This window comes from Bactrocera dorsalis, chromosome 4 (assembly GCF_023373825.1).
Source record: "Bactrocera dorsalis isolate Fly_Bdor chromosome 4, ASM2337382v1, whole genome shotgun sequence".
Classification (NCBI taxonomy): domain Eukaryota; kingdom Metazoa; phylum Arthropoda; class Insecta; order Diptera; family Tephritidae; genus Bactrocera; species Bactrocera dorsalis.
Window position 1 is genome coordinate 11,054,143 of NC_064306.1, and position 19,369 is coordinate 11,073,511.

General features: G+C 36.7%; 2 protein-coding genes across 3 annotated transcripts; both read right to left on the reverse strand.

The window, feature by feature from the left end:
• Positions 1-4,146: 4,146 nt before the first annotated feature.
• LOC125775249 (protein toll-like) lies at positions 4,147-6,897 on the reverse strand. The gene has a single exon (XM_049454871.1). The coding sequence runs from the start codon at positions 6,895-6,897 to the stop codon at positions 4,147-4,149; it is 2,751 nt and encodes a 916-aa protein (XP_049310828.1).
• Positions 6,898-7,081: 184 nt separating this feature from the next.
• On the reverse strand, positions 7,082-14,819 carry LOC105228635 (protein toll-like). 2 transcript variants are annotated; one of them, XR_007422584.1, is made up of 2 exons: positions 14,760-14,805; positions 7,082-7,294 (listed from the first exon to the last, which is right to left on the reverse strand). XR_007422584.1 is itself a non-coding variant. In XM_049454894.1 (2 exons), exon 2 carries the CDS (start codon positions 11,940-11,942, stop codon positions 9,258-9,260), a length of 2,685 nt encoding a protein of 894 aa, XP_049310851.1. In that variant the 5' UTR covers positions 11,943-11,966; positions 14,760-14,819; the 3' UTR covers positions 9,166-9,257. The 2 variants fall into 2 exon arrangements, 1 of the variants encoding a protein (XP_049310851.1); XM_049454894.1 differs by lacking the exon at positions 7,082-7,294 and adding an exon at positions 9,166-11,966 and having other exon boundaries at positions 14,760-14,819.
• Between the last annotated feature and the right edge of the window lie 4,550 nt (positions 14,820-19,369).

Below are 19,369 nucleotides of genomic sequence, written 5' to 3' on the forward strand. Positions count from 1 at the left end.
TAGACTTAGAAGTGCAACTATTATCACATTTTAAGGGATTGATGCTATTGCTGGTGACATTTGGTTAAAGTAAAGTCTTCTTATGACTTGGCTTTCATTCACAGCCACAGGCAACCACAAGAATTTGACTTTATAGACCTAAGAGTTTTACAAAAAAATAGTTAAAGAGTCAATACAACTTTTTTAGGAGGTGTTGCGAGAAGGAAGTACTAGCACTAGAAAGAAAAGCCTACTTTCATGGCTCACAGGGACTCAATATCTCCACAGTCCTTTAATTTTGTCTGCTTCACATTACCCATATTAATAGAGCAATTTTTAGAGTTCTACATAGTCCTCAATGCGCAGAAGTACATTTAGAATCTCCATCTCCATGTTTATCCCTATAGCTATCTATATATCTCTAACTCTAACTCTATCTCTATCTTTGTATCTATCTCTACTTCTATCTCAACTTCTAACTGTACCTCTCTATCACTATCTATCTATAAAAATTTTAAATTACTTCTATGTTTATACCAGTTTTATACCAGTTCATAAAAATTTCCAAAAACTCTTTAATGAGTCTGGATTGATTTTATCTATATCTATACTATCACTCTCTTTACATCTATGCCTATCTCTAACTCTATATTTATATCTATAACTATAGCTATATCTATATTAAAGTTAATATTCATATTTTTTCATTTCGATAAGTGATTACATACTTTTTCTATGTGACAGTCAATATATATACTTACCGTTTCCACCCATGTCCTCATCCTATCTCCTCAACCACTCCACTTCTTATATTAAATAATCCAATAAAGAAGTTTTCACAATACTCTGCCATATTAGTGACGCTTGCTGGCCATGAACGTCTAGTATACTTTAAGGCTGTGTGACAAGGAATGTGGAAATATAAGAGAATACGTTCTAGGCTGAAGAAAAATCTGCAATTTTTGATTTATGTGCAACTGCTTTACCTAAACGCATTCGAATTTATTAGGGTAGTATTAAAAATACAAAAATAAACATACTATTTTAATCGGAATTCTTAAATGAGTAAAATTACATTCACAGTTATTTCAGTGGTGCCACGAAGACTTCAGTCTTCAGTGCTACCCTAACATCCTGCATATGTGCACTCTCCCCCACCGCACTCTCACGCGCCAGCATTGACGGCTTAAGCTAATGGCGCGCATTTGGCATTCCATGTCTGTGCGTGCATTTGACAGTTCGAGCTGCTCCACTGCTCCTGATATGTACAATTGTGGCATTATTTCAAGTGTATTTGCAACGTAAATGATTTATTTGCATTTTCAAGAGCTACACCAACAATAGCTGATATTTGCGTATATGTGCTCATACACAGCTTACTGCTCCCACATCCTTTCACAATTCTTTTCTGTGCCGTCTTGCGTTTGTATCCTGTCGTCCTTGTGTGCGCGCGTATGCATGACAAATTGCTGCGGCAGCTTTGTCGATAAGTTCTCCTGCCACGCACTCTGACAACCGCAAGTAATGCTTAAAGCATAATATAATATATTTCCCATGCTTCGCAGCTCAGTGCGACTCATATGTGGCATTTGTGTGCGTTTTACTCCTTTCGCGAATTTTTTTCATCGCACAAGTGTGCATAGACAATTCTTATGCCCATCATTGTTATTGTTCTTTTTTTGGTTTATTTGCCTTTAATAATCTTCGCAAATATTTTGCATTCCACTTGATTTTCTTGAGCGCCCACACTACTGCTCAAAACTTGCTACAATTCCATAAAGGGATTCTCATATTATAAAGGAGTTAGCGAAACCAATGGTAGGGTGTCTATAATACTTTGACGTAACTTGACATTGAGTATTTGATTTATGGTTGAATCTGGCGGAAATGCGCTTAAAATTGGGATGAGAATGCAGGCGGTAAATCACCTACATCTAGTGGCCTCACTTCAACCCAATCGGTTCACCCTTACCATCATTCCATATCTAATACCTGCATTGGGTGGGTCTCATAAATTTTATAATTCATTAAAAAAAATCAAAAAAAGTATCTTTGCTTTACCCCCATTACCCTTTTTTATTAAATGTGGAGATATGATCAAAAAAGTGAGGCAAATTCTGATAAAGTGAGAGGATAAGTTCATATTTGGTAACTTTGGTAAACTACATTTAGTTATGGTGAAATTTCATTTTATACCAGTTAAACCTATTTTTATACCAGTTGATAAATTTCTATAAATTATTTAATTTTACATTAAAAATACTTACAAAGTATAATAAAACACTTATACGATTATACCAGTTTTATACCAGTTCATAAAAATTTCCAAAAACTATTAAATGAATATGGTTTGATTTAAGAGTAATATTTTGCATTGAACAACAATTTACTTATTGTAGCTGTAGATACCCTTAATCGTTATCGTTCAATAGAAAGAGGAATACTATGTTTGTCCATGTAAGTAGAGAAGTATATTTTAAAACTAGTCTAAACCAATTAAAAGTCTTAAAAGTTTTTAAAAGCTTCATTAATAACTGTGACTGTATCTAAAAAGAGAACTGTGAACAAATATGGTTGTAAAAAAACCATAATGCAAATGGAATCCAGTTTAAAGCAAAATTATACCAGTTGATAGATAAGCTGTATTTCTATGCAATATTATTTGGAAAAAGCGGTGAAATATTTGTTTAAATTTTTATGTATAGAAAACTTATTATAATATTTTAACTCGACCATTTATACCATTTCATTATTATATTATTATTTCTAACATTATATGACATGTCATTATCCAACAAAGCAGCTCAATTTTTTCTATTATGAATAACAAAAACCAAAATGAAAAAGGCTGCTTTGAAAGTTGATTCGATTAATTTTTTTCCATATTTGAAATGGTATAATAAATGAAACATCAACGTGTTTTATCATTAATTAAATTTATTAAAAAATTTTTTCCTCATACTGGTTTATAGTGTTGCTTAACACATTCAGCATTACCTTGAACTTATTCGAAATAAGCTTCAACTAAGAAGGAAATTTCTTTATTTCAAGGCTCTTATTAAATTGGTATAAACTGAATAAAATTAAATTTAATACTTTTGACTTTTTTTCTATTAGTTAACAACAAAAATGTTGTAATTAATTCGCTGGTACTGCACTTATTGTTCACTGGTATAAACTGAAAAAAGTTTTTTAACTTCTTAATGTACTGAAATTTATTATTTTTTTATAAATTTAAATTAAAAAAAACGTCATATATTAATTTTTGTGTTTCTATAAAACTGGTATAAACTGGCATAAACTCAAAATTTTATTTTATTATGATTTTGTTATAATTTATATCCTAAAATATTGCTTAGCTATAATTTGGTGAAATGCGAGCGCTTATTGTGAACTGGTATAAATTGGAATTAGTTTTAAAACTTAAAAACACACTAATCTATTTCTGTTAAAATAGTGGATATGTTAAAAAATTACATGTTTACATTTTTGTGTTTCTAAGAAACTGGTATAAACTAGAAAACATTCAAATTTTAGTTTATTATAAGCTCGCGATAATTCCTAATTGATTATTACAATTGTGGAACTGGTATAAATCGGCAAGGTAATCAATATTTTATGTTTCCTTAAAAATTAACAGGAAATTACTTTGTTTAATACCAATATACATATGTATATGGTACATATGTATATCTGCATATTTATAGGATTCATTTACTATATGTATGGCCACTATGTCGAAGAAGCTATAAGAAAGTCCTAAGATTTCATAGAAAAGAGTATAAATAGAATAAAACACGTGTCAATAATTAATTGCAAAGTTTAAGTATGTTTATCACATTGTTTGTATATGTATATGCAATAAAAGAATGTAAGTACATACAACATTATACATAATAAGTGATAAGAAGTATACCTTTTATACAGAAATCTACAAAGTAAACAATTATGCAATTAACGGCGCCAAATACAATTACAACTATTTATTAATAAATCTTTTTACTACAGAAATATAGTATATAAACAACAATAAAAGTGATAAAAATGAAATGAATTTTCTTATGAAATAAGTTGTTGCTATCGCGTAACTTAACTACACTAGCTTGTAAACATGCTTAAGTACCTGCTTATGTAATCAAGTCGCCTCGGCCGTATAATTATACGGAGCTAAATGTGTAATTCATGCATCTCCAAGCCGTCTCGCACATAGACTTTTCTGCCAACTTCCAACATACCCGATTTTTTAACCTCACCAAATTTATGCGGCAAAGCGTAGCGCAGTTTAGGCCAGAATCTCGTATCACCCCATTCCAAGTAGGTATTCAATTTCATGTAGGCCAGCAATTCGTTATCCAGACGCGTCAAATCCGTAAGCTCACCGTACTTTATAATAATTATGCGCGCGCGACCTTCATTTAAAGCGCACTGATGGGCGGTGCGAAACTCCAAGCGCGCCCAGTCAGATTCGATGAAATGCTGTGAAAGCACAATAATCGTGCGACACGATTGCTCTACCGACTCCATTATTTGCTCAGGTATATAAACACCGGCGAGCCAATTTCGTTCGTGTGTACAAATGCGAAAACGTGTGCCACCCTGCTCCAATCCCGGTATCAACACGGTATTAACAAAGTGTTGGTCTTGATGCGCATACGAGATGAAGGCATCGAAAGCTTTATGCTTATCCAGCTCGTGTTCCTTGATGCAACACAAAAACATGTTGTGGCCGAAAAACCAAATTTTCACCGTTAACTTGTATTTGTAAAAGAGCGCAACAAGCACTAGTATAAGTACTGAAGAACTAAACACGCCAATAAGCGGCGCATACAAGCTGGCGTACTGAAAGGGTTTCTTACATATTTCTTCAAAGCGCGCACTCAGTAAAGTGACATTAGCAAAATTTGCACACATTAAACTGCTGGCATCGGGTATGCGCGCGCGCTGTAGGCGAACCGCATGCAAGAGCTCCTCCGACTCGCAATCGCATAACCACGGATTGTCACCGAGATATAACGCCTGCAATGTTGCGCTCTCATTTAGGTATGCGCGCAGAAAGTCAGCGCCCAGACGCTCCAGCTGATTGTCGCGCACATCCAACGTTGTCAGATTGGGCGGCAAGTGAGTTGACTGCAGCGCGACAAGCCGATTGTGCGCGGCGTAGATGTGTGTAACATCCACGTAACCTGGCGTTGTATTCACAGGTAGTTCGTAGAAATTGTTGCGCTCGATGTAAAGCGTGCTGCTGTTGAGCGCGAACTGCGCAGCATGCGGCAGCTGTGTGATGCCCTCAAGACGCGCGTTTGTGCAATTCACAACAAGCGCTTGTGTGGCATAGTCACACACACAGCCCGCAGGACAAAAGCTCGGCGCCCAAGGGCACAGCTGACTGCGCTGCAACTCTTTGAGTGGCTTCCGCGCTAACGCCGCTGGCGTTGTACAACTCCAGTCAACATCTTTCGTTAGAAAATCGCTGTTATACAACCAAGCTAGTTGGCAATCACAATGCAAGCGATTGTAGTTTAAATTGCGCTGGCACCTGCCAGTGGTGCTCGGCGGTCGCTTGGCAGCGTAAATAGTTTCAATTTTATTGCGCGAGAGATCCAGCTCGTAAGGGCAAGCTAAGCCATCAGCGCCACTAATCCAGTCGAAGTTGAAGTGCGTAAGCTGATTTCGACGTAGACTAATAATGGTAATATTAAGTTCGCGTTCATTATAAGCGCCGCGCTCAATGGTCACATAATCGGTGAACTCGGGCAGCGTTGCTGGATCTCTTATATCGCTGCGTGTTAGTAGCGTCCGATTGCTATATATGCCGGTGCCCCAAATGCTACTGAGCTTATTATTATCCAAATCGAGTTTGTAGAGATAGTGTAGCGAGTGCAGTGCGGCTATAATATTTGTAGGCGTGTGGAAATGATTTTCAGCTAAGTTTGATTTCCATAACAGTGGCGTATGCGCAAATAAGCGCGGCGGCAGTGCGCTCAACGCATTCATACTCAAGTCCACTATGACCAGCTTTTGTTGCGCAACGAATAAGTCTTCGGGTAAACTTTGCAACTCGTTCAAACTCAAACTCAAATGGTTCAATTCGTGCAGTGTATTGAAAATTGTTGGCTCCAGCGTTCTGAGTTGATTCGCATCCAGCAGCAGACTCCTCAATGCATTACAATCACGAAAATGTGCGCTCGTTAAATTTCGTGCCGATGTTCGTTGCGCATTCGGCTTTTCGTAATAGCCCATCGCAGCGTTATACACGTAAAAAGAGAGTATTTCCAAAGTTTCAAGTTTATGAAAGAGTTCCACGGGTAAGGTGATCGCTGGCGCGTCACTAACAACTAACAACTCCAACTCTCTTATTTCCGTAAGGTCGTGAAACAGTTGCACCGGCAAGCTAAGCGCCGCATTCGACGTTGTTATATTAAACACTAACAACAACAAGCCATTTGTATCCAAAAACAAACGCTCAGGTACTGCAACATCTTCAGTAAATGACACGTGACCTATGTAAGTGATGTTCGGACGACGCAGCATAGTCGGCAGTTGTTGACAATTGGTCAGCTCGTAATAGGTATCATTATGTACGAATTCATGCGTCACTTGACTTAACAGCGCGTCTAAATTTTCAGTCGCGCCTTCGCAGTCCATTGTAATCTTGTCTTTTCCCAAATCCCAGGAAATGGTGAGCGTCACCGCACCATTGCGGTCGCTCAAGTAGCAATTGATTAGTTCTTTTTTGCACTGACACTTGTTTTGGTAGCAGCTTTTGAAGGCGCTATCGGGTCCATTTGGCTTCGGCTGCAGCTTCGTTAGCAACGTCGGCTTTGGTGCTGTCAAATTGGTGTACACCACGTTGACGCATAGGAAGTGCAGTAAGAGCTGCAGTATCAAGCTTTGCTTATGAGTTACTTGGTGGAACATTCTAAGGCGTGGTCATAAATAGTTTAAGGCATCGGCAGAACTTAGCAGTACATAACCTCAAAGTCGAGCGAAAGCTGAAAAGAACAAGTAAAATGTTTAAGTAAGTTAATGTAAGTTTTAAAGTGCTTCATGACAGATTCTAAGTTATAAGGGCTCGTAGAGCTCTTTAGAAGCTTACATTCGGGCCAAGGTCTCAGCTTAATTGTTGGTTCCATGCATAAAGCTCTAAAAGCTACAGCTCGACCTCCAAATTGTTGATGTACTGTCTTTCCTCTTTTATCACTTTCTGTTTTACTTAGTTTTTGTCTACTCAATTTCGTTTGAACCGAATGCTGTCATAAATTTAAGCATAGCATCTACGTATTATAAATAATAAATAAGACTTGGACAGAGGTAACTGCACTGAAAAAAGTCTGTAAACTTAACCCTAGTTTATATATATATAAAACGAAAACTTCTAATCGACCGATTTAGAAATAATGGCTTGAAAACAACAGCTTAACGTTAAAAGGTAAGAGTCTACAAGCCCGATTGACTTCCAATCCAATTCCATTTGGAAAACTCAGACGAGTAAAAGCTGAGACCGGCCTCATTATGTACTTAAAAGAGTGATCTTGTTTACATGATCGTATGACGTATACACCGTTTACGCGCAATGCGATTATTCTTTTCGCTATTTGGCGCCAATTTAAGATACCAAGTGCATCCAGGAAGGACGTCTTCCCCTTTCCTCTGCTTCCTCCGGGGAGTACTGCTTCAAATACTTTCAGAGCTGGAGTATTTTCATCCATATGGACGACATGATCTAGCCACCCTATACCAGGACGGGTATAATATTTATAGAATTTGGTCTCTGTTCGTCCAGATATGACTTTACTTCTCAATTGTTTACTCAATCCAAAGTAGCAACTGTTGGAAAAATTTATTCTTCGTTGGATTCTTAATACTGGTTCCAAGATAGGCGAAACTATGTACGGCTTTTAAGTTATGACTGTCAACAGTGACGTAGAGAGCCGTAATATCTTTCCAGCTCCGTTTCCTACTGTCAAAAGCAGCTTTGAAATCGACGAAGAAGTGATGTATGTCAGTCCTCAAGGGTCTTTCCAAGATTTGGCGCATGTTGAATATCTGGTCAGTTGTTGATTTCCAGGTCTAAAGCCACATTGATAAGGTCCAATCGGTTTGTTGACGGTTTTAATCTTTCACACAATACGCCCTAAAGAGCGTAATTTGGGATGCTGAGGAGGCTTATATCACGGTAGTTGGTACAGGTTGTGGAGTTTTGGACTGGACAGAGTACACTTATTTCCAGTTATCGGGATAGAGCCATGTGTAGAAATTCACGCAAGTGAGGTAAGTTCACTGAGCGCCATTCACTTTGGAGGTTCCAGAAATAATTCTTTTACATATGGCTCAAGCTGTTCACGATTTCCGGTCTTAGACCAAGTGCCCTCTGAGTAGCCAAAAAACATCCATTTGAAGGCGAACTAAACTGAGAAGGCGAACTATCCCTGCACAGGGTTATATACTGGGTTTGGGACCTGCCACGTTTGGTACTACCACGTCAAAGCACTACCAATGAAAATAAGAAAACAGCCTTGGATGAGAGTTCTATTTTTGAGACTTATTCTGATATCTTAAAAAGGGGTTCCTGGCCCCCTTATTATTGTTCAGAGTCGTTGAAGTCATCAAGACAACAGTTTGGTAAATCTTCGTGCATTTGATAATATCCCCAAAGTAATTGAGTACTGCTTTGAAGCTATAAGAATAAATTCCTTACCGTAAGGAGGTTTCCGACATCAATTTTATAATATTTCTAAATGTGATTCCTTTATGAAATAGTCAATCTGAGGTCACGGCTCAACGAAAAAATGTGAACAGTTTGTAAAGGAGTTCCTACTGCTCCTCTATATAAGTAGATTTTTTGGGACATCGACATCAGTCTTCTAGAACTGCTCTTGAGTGTCACCGGATTCTCTAGCTTCAAATTGGCCTGTAAAGGCTAGATGTCTATCGGTTTACTTCTCTAACTTCAAATTGGTCTGCAGTAGGAAGGTATTTGTCGAATTGGTTAACCTACATCCACCGAGTTGCCGGACTTTGTTAGAGAAGTGCTCAAACTCGCTCTGTTATTCTGTGATTAATAAGACACCTCATTAAGCTTTATAAAGGGAAACGTTTTTAAAATAATCGTGAAATAATTCAGCTGAATACTTCAGAGAGAAAGCTATATGTCAAAATTTTAAACACAATTTTTTGATTTAAAATTCCACAAGTCTATTAAGCTTTTATTAACTTTTATAAGCCGTAAGTATTTTGTAACAAAAATAAGATTTAAGTATTGACATGCTAGCACACATTTATTTGCTAATCGCCATTTGATTCAACTCCACTTGTCCTCGCACGTAAACTCTTTCGCCCACCTCGAGCATACCGGCTTTCCTGCCTTCACCCCTAAGATGCGGCATGGCGTACCGCAGTTTCTGCCAGAAGCGCGGATCCTCTGACTCCAAATAGGTGTTCATACGCAAATAAGCCAGCAACTCGCTGTCAAGCCCCGCCATATCGCCCACCTCACCATACTTAATAATAATGATGCGCGCACGCCGTTCGTTCACAGCAAACTGATGCGCCGTCTTAAATTCCATGCGCGCCCAAAGCGATGCAATGAAATCCTGCGAGAGCACAATGATGGTGCGACGCGATTGCGCAACCGACTCGACAATTTGCTCTGGTATGTAAGCGCCGGCAAGCCAGTTGCGTTCGTGTGTGCATATGCGAAAGTAAGGTGCCGTTTTCTCGAGCCCAGGTACGAGTATCTGGTTTACATAGTCCGACTGCTCGTGCGCATATGAGATGAAAGCATCGAAGGTTTTGTTACAGTCCATTTCGTCAATGCTGCAACAGGCTATGTTCACATTATGCGCATGCAGCCAAATTTTCAGCTCCAACTCGTACTTGTAGTACAGTGCAATGCAAGTCAAGAGTGTGAGTATTGTAAGAAAAGCAGCAATGAGCTGTGTGATTAAAGCCCAACTGTTGCTGGGTCTTACACAAATATCCGTGAAAGTCGCATTCGCGAGCGTTATATTTGGAAGATTGGCGCAAACCAATTCCGCGATGTCTGGTATGCGACTGTGGTGTACGCGTAGCGTATACAGCAAGAGCTCAGTGGCGCAATCGCACAACCAGGGATTGTCGGAGAGATAAAGCGCTGTAAGCGTGTTACTGTCGTTTAGATAAGCGCGCAGAAAGTTTTCATCCAAGCGCTGCAGCTGATTCGTGCGCAGATCCAAGACGCGCAGCGTATGTGGCAAATGTGTTGGTAGCAGGGTATTAATGCGATTGTGCGCCGCATACAGGCGCGTAACATTCGCATAGCCGAAGGTGGCATTCGATGGCAACTCGCGAAATTGATTGCGCGTGAGGTTGAGCGTTGCCTCCGCGAGCGACAACTGTTCGGGCCGCGGCAGCTGACTAAGCGCTTGTAGCGCTGCCGCACTGCAATCGATTAGCAGCGCATTCAGTTGTCGCGTACAACGGCATGTCAGTGGACACCAGGCGGGTGACCAGTCGCAAAGCGCGTCGCTTCGCAAATTTCGTAAATCGCTGTCAGACAAGCGCTCCGGCGTTGCGCACTGCCACTGAACGCCAATTACAAGCATATTCGTATTGTAGATCCAAGCTAATTCACAATCGCAAACGAGCGGGTTATGCAACAAGTGCACTTCTTGCCGACAGGTTGCTTTTGTCGGTGACAGAAGCGCATGTACGTGGCGTATCTTATTTATTGCGAGATCAATATAGTAGGGGCAGCTGACGCCTGCCGCCGCAAGCCAGTCCAACGAAAAGTATGTGAGTTTGTTAGCTCTCAGCACCACCTCCGTATAATTCAGCGGCTCAAGTTCATGTAAGGTCGCTACATACTTAACCATGTGTTCAAAGTTGATCAGCGATTGCGCATCTGTAATAAGGGTGCGTGTGAAAAGCGTGTGATTGCTGTAAGTACCTGTACCCCAAACCGTCTCTAAGCCATTATAGCCCAAATTGATTTTGCGCAAAAAGTGAAGCGCATGCACATTTTCTATAATACTTGTTGGCACTTTGAATCTATTGTGCGCGAGTAAGAGCTCCCACAGCAGCGGCGTATTGTCGAATAAGCCTTTAGGTAATGCGCTTAAGTGATTCTCCGATAGATCTAGTACTAACAGTTTACGCTGCATACGTAACAAATCCGGCGGCAGCTCCTCTAGGTCATTCAGTCGTAAGCTCAGTCTTCTCAACTCTGGTAAAGTGCTGAAGAGTTCGCCAGGTAGCGCCGTCATATGATTTGCTTCTAAATTCAATTGCTTTAGTAGGCGCAGATCGCGAAAATGCGCGCTTTGAGTGTCGCGTACGCTTGTTTGCAGCGCTATGAGCTCTATGGAAAGTGTTTCCAATTTGTATAGTGTGTGCAAAAGCTCGACGGGATAGCGTACTTCCGGATACGGGGTGTAAAGCTGCAAAATCAAATGCTGTAAATTCGTTAAATTATGCAACAATTGCGGCGGTAACGGGTTCTTGACATAATTGAAACGCACTGGCAAAGTCAGCGCCTGCAAAACTGGCGTTTGATTGAAAAATCTGGGCGGCGTTTCCAAGTATTGATCGAATTCCACAATACCTTCGTATGTTACATGCGACTGCTGCAGTATAGCGGGGTATTCCAAGCAGTTTTTCAAATAGTATTGCATTGGCTCTTCCAATATTATGGGTGGCATCATATTTAGCACCACGTTTAGATCCTCAGGTTCATATATGCAAGTTATATTTAAATCGTACGCGGTGTGGACATCTGTTTGGTCGCCCCATGCGCGTATTCTGGATTCTACGTTGACTAAGCTGAATCTACCCTTTAAGCGGCATTCGAAGTTCACAGTAGTGCATTCACACATGTCGCTATTGCAGATTTGCGGCTGCGTTGGCAATTCGAGTTTGGCACCTGCCATGCCTGGTGGCGTTGCCAATGCGTAGAGTGTTATGAGGCGCATACAATTACGCCACATTTTCTTATACAAGTATGTCGGAAGCTATGCCAAAAAAATAGGTTCAATCAGAAATCATACCGAGGTTCGAATACTTTTCACTACAAAAATAGTTGCAGAAGTTTCCGATGTCGTGCTGGTAAAGTCGTTACAGCCACGGGAGTTGTTTAGAAAATTGTCAAACAGAGAAAATGCCGGCTTTAATGTCAGCTTTCTCTAGTCTGTTAATATCAAACAGCATATCGTGGAGATACCCGATTAAGTGGCTAGAAAAGGTCTAATATTAGTACAGCAAGAATATCTGGAAGTTTACCACTGATATAATCGTCCGCTTGGATTCAACCTTAAAAATCTGTATTGCAAAGTATGCCACTTACATAGCTTCCTTTCTACTCTCCAGTGAACGTTTGGAGCAGTGAAAGAGAGAGAAAATGAGAAAAGCTTAGCATTTTGTGCTACCACAAGGCACTAAGCTCTTAGTTCAGTGATAAGGGGTCGTACCTAAAGGAAAGCTCTAGAAGTCTTGAAGTTTCGTGCTGGTTCGAGCGGTGGAAAAAATTAAACGTAAGTGCTGCATTAAGTGCTATTTAGTTCGGTACTAGTGAAAGTTAATTTAAAGAGGAAACTAAGAGGTTAGGATAAATTATCTATTGATTAATAGGGCGAAAGAAAATTTTTAGAACAAACATTTTGATAGCGAAGATGCCAGAACTAACGATAAAGAGCTTTAAAAGCTTGGTAGCTAAAAAGTTACATAATTTGCATAGTTTGTTAAAAAAAACATATTATACATTTTTTTTATTAATTTTGGGAATTAAAATTGAGGAATGGTAGCAACGCTACATTCAGAAGTTTTACATTTGTTATTATATTGAATACATAATAATCATTTATATTATATATTACATTCATAATAATTAATTAATAAGTTTTGCCTAACTGAAAAATCAAACAGGTGACAACCCTCTAAAAAAGTATTTTAAACTGTAATCTTCCTCAAAACCACATTTTCTTGAAAGAATTAAAAAGAAACAAAACGAAAAAAATTATAAAGAATTTTTTCATTAATTTAGTAATTAAAATTTGGATATGGTGGCAGCCCTATATTCAGTTTGAAGCAAGAATTTTATATTCATTATTAAATTTGATACATAAAAATCATTTATTGGTAACAATTAATTTGTATAACTGAAAAAATCAAATAGGTGGCAACCCTCTAAAAAATATTTTAAACTGAAATCTTCGTCGAGCGATCATTTATTGATAACATTTAATTTTCTATAAGGTTTGCAAATTGAAAACAATTGGCAACGCCCTCAAAAATATTTTAGACTGTAATCTTACTCAAAACTACATTTCCTCGAAAGAATTAAAAAAAAAAAACGAAACGAAAAAATGTATAAAGAATTTTTTCATTAATTTTGTTAATTAAAAATTTTTAAAGGGTGGCAACTCTATGTTCAGTTTCAGAAATTTTAAAATTATTATTATATTTGATACATAATAATAATTTAATGATAACAATTAATTATTTAAAAGATTTGTATAACTGTAAAAACCAAACAGGTGGCAACGCTCTCAAAAAATTTTTACACTGTAATCTTTCACGCAATAACGTCGGCTTAAAAAAAAATTAAAAATAAAAACAAAATGAATTTAAAATTTTCTAGCTAGGTGGCAAGGCTGTTAAAATATATGTGTGTTGTACTTTTAAAATTCATAAACTGTTTAGGAAGACTGTTTCAGTTATTAAAATGTTCAGTTTGTTAAAGGAATATTATTTAGTACTCATTGCAGCAAAAATATCAGTGGCAACCCTATTTGAAAATATGTTGACTGTAAGACTTCATGTACTTCTTCATCGTGATTTGTTCACTGCAATATGTTTATTCTATGTATATTGTTAATTTATTGAAAAAAACTTTTTGAGTAAGAAATGTCAAGCATGTTGCCAAACTTCTGCAAAGATTTTTGAGAAGAAGCATATTGTCATATTTTACACGTTTTACTTTTTCCAAAAATATTTTGCACTTATGTATAACTATCCCGTTTTAAGTTCGTAAAAGGAGCTGACCGCCATTTATCATTCATTTTACTAATAAATTGCGGTAAAAGAATTCAAACAGGTGGCAACTATTTTGAAAAAAAAATGTTTGGCGGGAAATTATCTTCAACCGCTTCGACTGTGGTCACATTTTGTGCATATTAAATTTTATTTAAATTATGTTTAAGATTGAAATGTCTTAATTTTGTATTAAAATTTTAAAAATACTCGTAGTGGCTAAATTCTAACATTTTCTCTTGAAATAGAAGTATTGCTGCAAACCAAACAAAAGTGTTTTCAGATCGACTCATCGTTCGTAAACTACGAACGTAACGGAGTCTCTGCATTATTATAGTACGAACGTAACGGAAACTCTACATACATTCATATTGTTCGAACGTGACGAAATTTCGTTGCAGTCGAGTTTGATCAGTTTCACTTCAGTTATTGCACAATTTTTGGAATTTGGAACTTTGACTATAGTTTATATATTGATATACATATGTACATATGTATATGCATATATGCAATTACATACATGTATCCAACTATTTCAATTTGCTTTTAAATTTTTTAGGAATTTACAAAGACATAACTCAAAAAAAGTAATTTTAATATGTTTGCATAATTTGAAAAGCTTCTTGTATTGTATATCCAAAAGCTGGTTTCTTCAATAACCATTAGCATTTAATTGTCTCTCTTGATATACAATATAAGTACATATAGTATGTTTATACACATTTTTTAAATTGCTTAAATTGAATTATTTTCTTTAAATTGCACAGAATAGCAACCTGTTGTACACTCGCTCACACTTCAATGCAATTTTCACACTTCAACACTCAACTTACGACTGTTCGCCAATTACCCATCGCCTCGGTTTGACAACGTACAATAGCAATAGCTACTGTATTGATAAAATCTACATACGTACACACATACATATATACCCAGAAATATACACATACGATTTGCATCTAATAATAGTGCAAAGCACTGTTTGCGAAATTTCCACGTAAAAACGGGTATGCTCATTTATTAAATAATGAATGCATTCAAGAAGCTGTAATTTACACGCACAGTGTTGAGGAAAATAATGCAATTGCTTACCGTGCTATTAAAGTAACTGTTCGATTGCAAATATGCCGAATACTTTTCGTAAAACTCTTCATAAAGTCTATTTCCGGCAAACAGTTTATAATGTACCCAAATTAAATTTCTGCTGGTAAGTGGCAACTCCGTACCAAATAAATTTTTTATAAACAAATATTGTAATTTCAGAAAACTTTCTTAAAATCGTTGTAGTTAGCGCAACTGTTATGATACAAATATTAAAATTTTTAAAAGCTGGCAACTCTGTGAGTATTTTTTAATAACGGCCACTAATGTTTACCTGTATACTTTTAATATTCAAGATTTTTTTGCAAGAATTGCCTGGTTTTTAAACTAGCTAATTTTTGATAAGCGGCAACTCTGGTTCGAATTTTCGAAAGGTGGCAACTCTGTTAATATTTTTTAATCAAGGCCATTCATGTTTTTGTATATCCTTTTAAAGCTTCAAATTTTTCGAAAAATTGCATGGTTTTTAAATTTATTGGTTAGTGAAAAGTGGCAACGCTATTTCAAAAAATATCCAGATTAAAGGCACCTGAAATTTTTAATGATGGCTTACTAAAAGGTGGAATTTTTTTTTTAATTTTTAAAGTGACAGCTCTATACCAAAATAGGTATTGCAAACAGCAATACTTTCATATAAGCCTTCAAAACTCCAACCAAGTCTGTTGGCATGAGATTTTTAGTAGTTTCTTCTCTTAATATTTTTTGTTAGGTGCCAACTCTTTTTTTAAATTTATCAAATAAATATATTAAAACTAAAGACAAGTTACTCGGAAGTTTGTCTTAAAAGCCGCATGCTTAATATTCTTTTTTCTTATACTTGCATTATTTTTCTATGTTTGGCAACTCTACTCAAAAATGTGCGGACTCTAAATATTAATAAGTTAAATAATTAGGTGGAAATTTTAAAAACCCCAACTAACTCCCTTCGCATATATTTTGCGGAATTATGTTTCGGTTAAGTGGTTTTCGATAGGTGGCAACTCTGTTTTATACAATTTCTAAGTTACTAGCTACCAAACTATTTTTCGGAAGGTTTTCTTGAGATTGGTATATTTGATTATCTCGTAAAACATACATTTAATATCCTTTTTAGTCAACTTATTTTTCGTTGAGTGGCAACGCTGTTCGCGAAACATGTCCACATATAAAATAAATCACTTACTTTTGAGAAATTGTAAAAACTCCAACTTTCTCTTCGCACACATTTTTGTAGTATTTTGTCAGTTTAAGTTTTTCGATAGGTGGCAACTCTATTTTGTAAAATTTCTAAGTTGTCTAACCAACTTTTTTTCGGAATATCTTTTGAGAAATCTGATACTATCCCACTTCTTATAATAAACAAATGTGATGCAAAGTGTGATCTATAAGTAAACTCGATGTATGGCAACTCCATTATTCTGAATTAAAGACCTTTTCAAGTAAAATATGTATACTATATCTATATCTATATCTATATCTATATCTATATCTATATCTATATCTATATCTATATCTATATCTATATCTATATCTATATCTATATCTATATCTATATCTATATCTATATCTATATCTATATCTATATCTATATCTATATCTATATCTATATCTATATCTATATCTATATCTATATCTATATCTATATCTATATCTATATCTATATCTATATCTATATCTATATCTATATCTATATCTATATCTATATCTATATCTATATCTATATCTATATCTATATCTATATCTATATCTATATCTATATCTATATCTATATCTATATCTATATCTATATCTATACCTTTATCTTCAGTTTTAAATTTATATTCTATTTTGACAGCAACTGTCCCTGAATTTGACACCTTGAAGCCCCCACAATATAAGTAAACGCGTGCCTCAAACACCCAACATACAATATAATCTCGCTTGCTATATCCGGAACAGCATTTCCGATAACTTTTGTTATACAATATGCATACATGTGTTCGCAGAAGTGTGGCTACTCTCGTAAAAATCTTATCTTAATTTTCTCCTGAAATCAACTCGAGCATTTGGTGCACTTCCAGTAATATTATACAATCTTTTATCATCGCACGACATTGCGGCAAATGGAATTTCACATCGAACAGCGCCCACAGTCGTAGTCAGTGTGTTCTATTGTGCATTAGAAGAGAGTACTTAGTGTAAGCGGTCATAAGAACGCTCAAACCATTGCATATTTATATAGTTATTTATATGTAAGTTGGCCAAATAAATAAATACATATATAAAGAATCGTTGAGCGTTTCTTTTTTGTGATAAATCGTAAAATTAAATTTGGGTGTTCCGGGAAGTGTGTAAATTAAAAAGCAATTTTGCTCCAAAGAATTATGGAAAATTTTGCAAAATGGAGCATAAAAAAGAATACAATTGTGTCTTAACTAAAACTCAAGTAGAGCCGCAACAAACTGTATTGTCACTTCAGCTGTGAGTGTTACGAGTGATTTTGAAACAACACTTTCGATTCATCAAATCGTATCGATCTCTCTTTACAGTTTTAATATCAAAGAAACCTTTGTTAGAAGCGTTGATATTCCCTTTTGGCGCTGTTATTGTTACAGTGACAGCAAAAAAATAGTCTACAAATAGATTTGAAGAATCTCGTCGACTTTAGCGATTTTAATGCCACAAAGTTTTGATTACGTAGACTCGAAAATGTTGGGTGCATCTTTCAGGTTATCTAGTGCCCGTAGGGATGGTAAGGTTCAGATAAGTTGTCATCGAGGTCATACAAAGATAGACCCAGAAAACGTGCTGTTTGGACGAGCTCAGACTATAGGGAGAGGGGTGTCAGATGTGTAGGTTTAGTTGGGCATGCAAATAGGTGGTTAGTCTCATGTGGAGACTTGTTGCACGCTGGAGATATATTTGATATGTTCGACTCAATTCTGGGTAGGAGGAGTTTAACCTATTATATAAGGCTAAACGAAGCTACGTAAGAGTCAAAATTCACAGTTTTACACCAAGTAAGCCATTCACTGGAAGGGGTCGTACTTTTTCCAAACTAATATTACTACAAAATAGTTTTAAAATTGACTCCAAAAAAATCAAACTTTCTATTTCATTATTCATAAATATGTGGATTCTGTTGCCTCATTCCCTTTCAACTCAGTCCACTTAGTATATTTTTAGTTCTTTGGCAGCGGTACTCAGCTAGTACCAGCTCACATAGCTTTAATTAAGTGCTGTAAAACCCCAAATCGTCATACAATTTTTCTGAATCATGCCAGAATAACAAGGCGAAACGTTTGCGTCATTTAAATTTGAAATTTTGACAGCGCATTAAACCTTGAAGTTGGCTGCTGACGCAAATGTGATAGCAAAAGACTATACGTATAACTGAGTAAGATGTATAAAATATTGACTAACATACAATATATTTGTACTGAAATAATAGTATCATTCATTACTTCTTAATTGCTGACCTCTATAAATAATGTATTTCAAGTATTTCGGGAATTTTCGTCCCAGATAAGACCGGTTAATTCTTCTGTTTGGCGCACCGCAACAAATGTCCAATATTAGCTCCGTTTTCGGGCAATCAACAACATCTGCTTTTGGATCCGCTGTTAAACCTGGTACGCTAGGTGGCTTCGGGCAGACAGCTGCTCAACCAACCTCGTCATTATTTGGTCAACCTGCTGCTGCAACTGCGTCATTCGTTCCTCCTTATCTCTTGCTTAGCTATACCTATCCACGCTCTCACTCTGACCTAGACCTCCTTCGATTGGCTAAGGCACGATATTCTCCGGCGTCACTCGATCGCTTATTAGGTTATCCATTTCATATCTCTCTTTTTCATAGTTTGGGTAGAAAAAAAGATATAACTACAAAGAGTTTTTTGCGGTTCTGTTGTAGGAGGACCAATTCTTTTAGGCTCCTTTGTATTTCCTAATTCCTTTCTTCTTTCGTTAAGCGTGTGTCAGTGCTTTCTGGACCCGTAGCTCTGTACACCTAACATCTGCGAGTTTTTTTTACATGCATGAGCTCGAGACTCTTTGGTTTTGAATCAAATTCTTGACTTACACGGCTGCACAATGTAGCTATCGGTAAAGAAAAGCGTCAGCATATTCCTTTACATGCATGAGCAATCGAGTAATATTTCAGTTTGTATTCAAATATTTTTTTTCGTAAGAAATATCAGCTTCAAGACTTAAGCAACATGCCTTTTCAGAAAACTTTTTAACATAACTTTAATGTTGCAACGGGAAATTTATCTTGTAACCAAACAGTTCCATACCTTCGCTTCCGCGATCTGGCCTTAAGTATATCA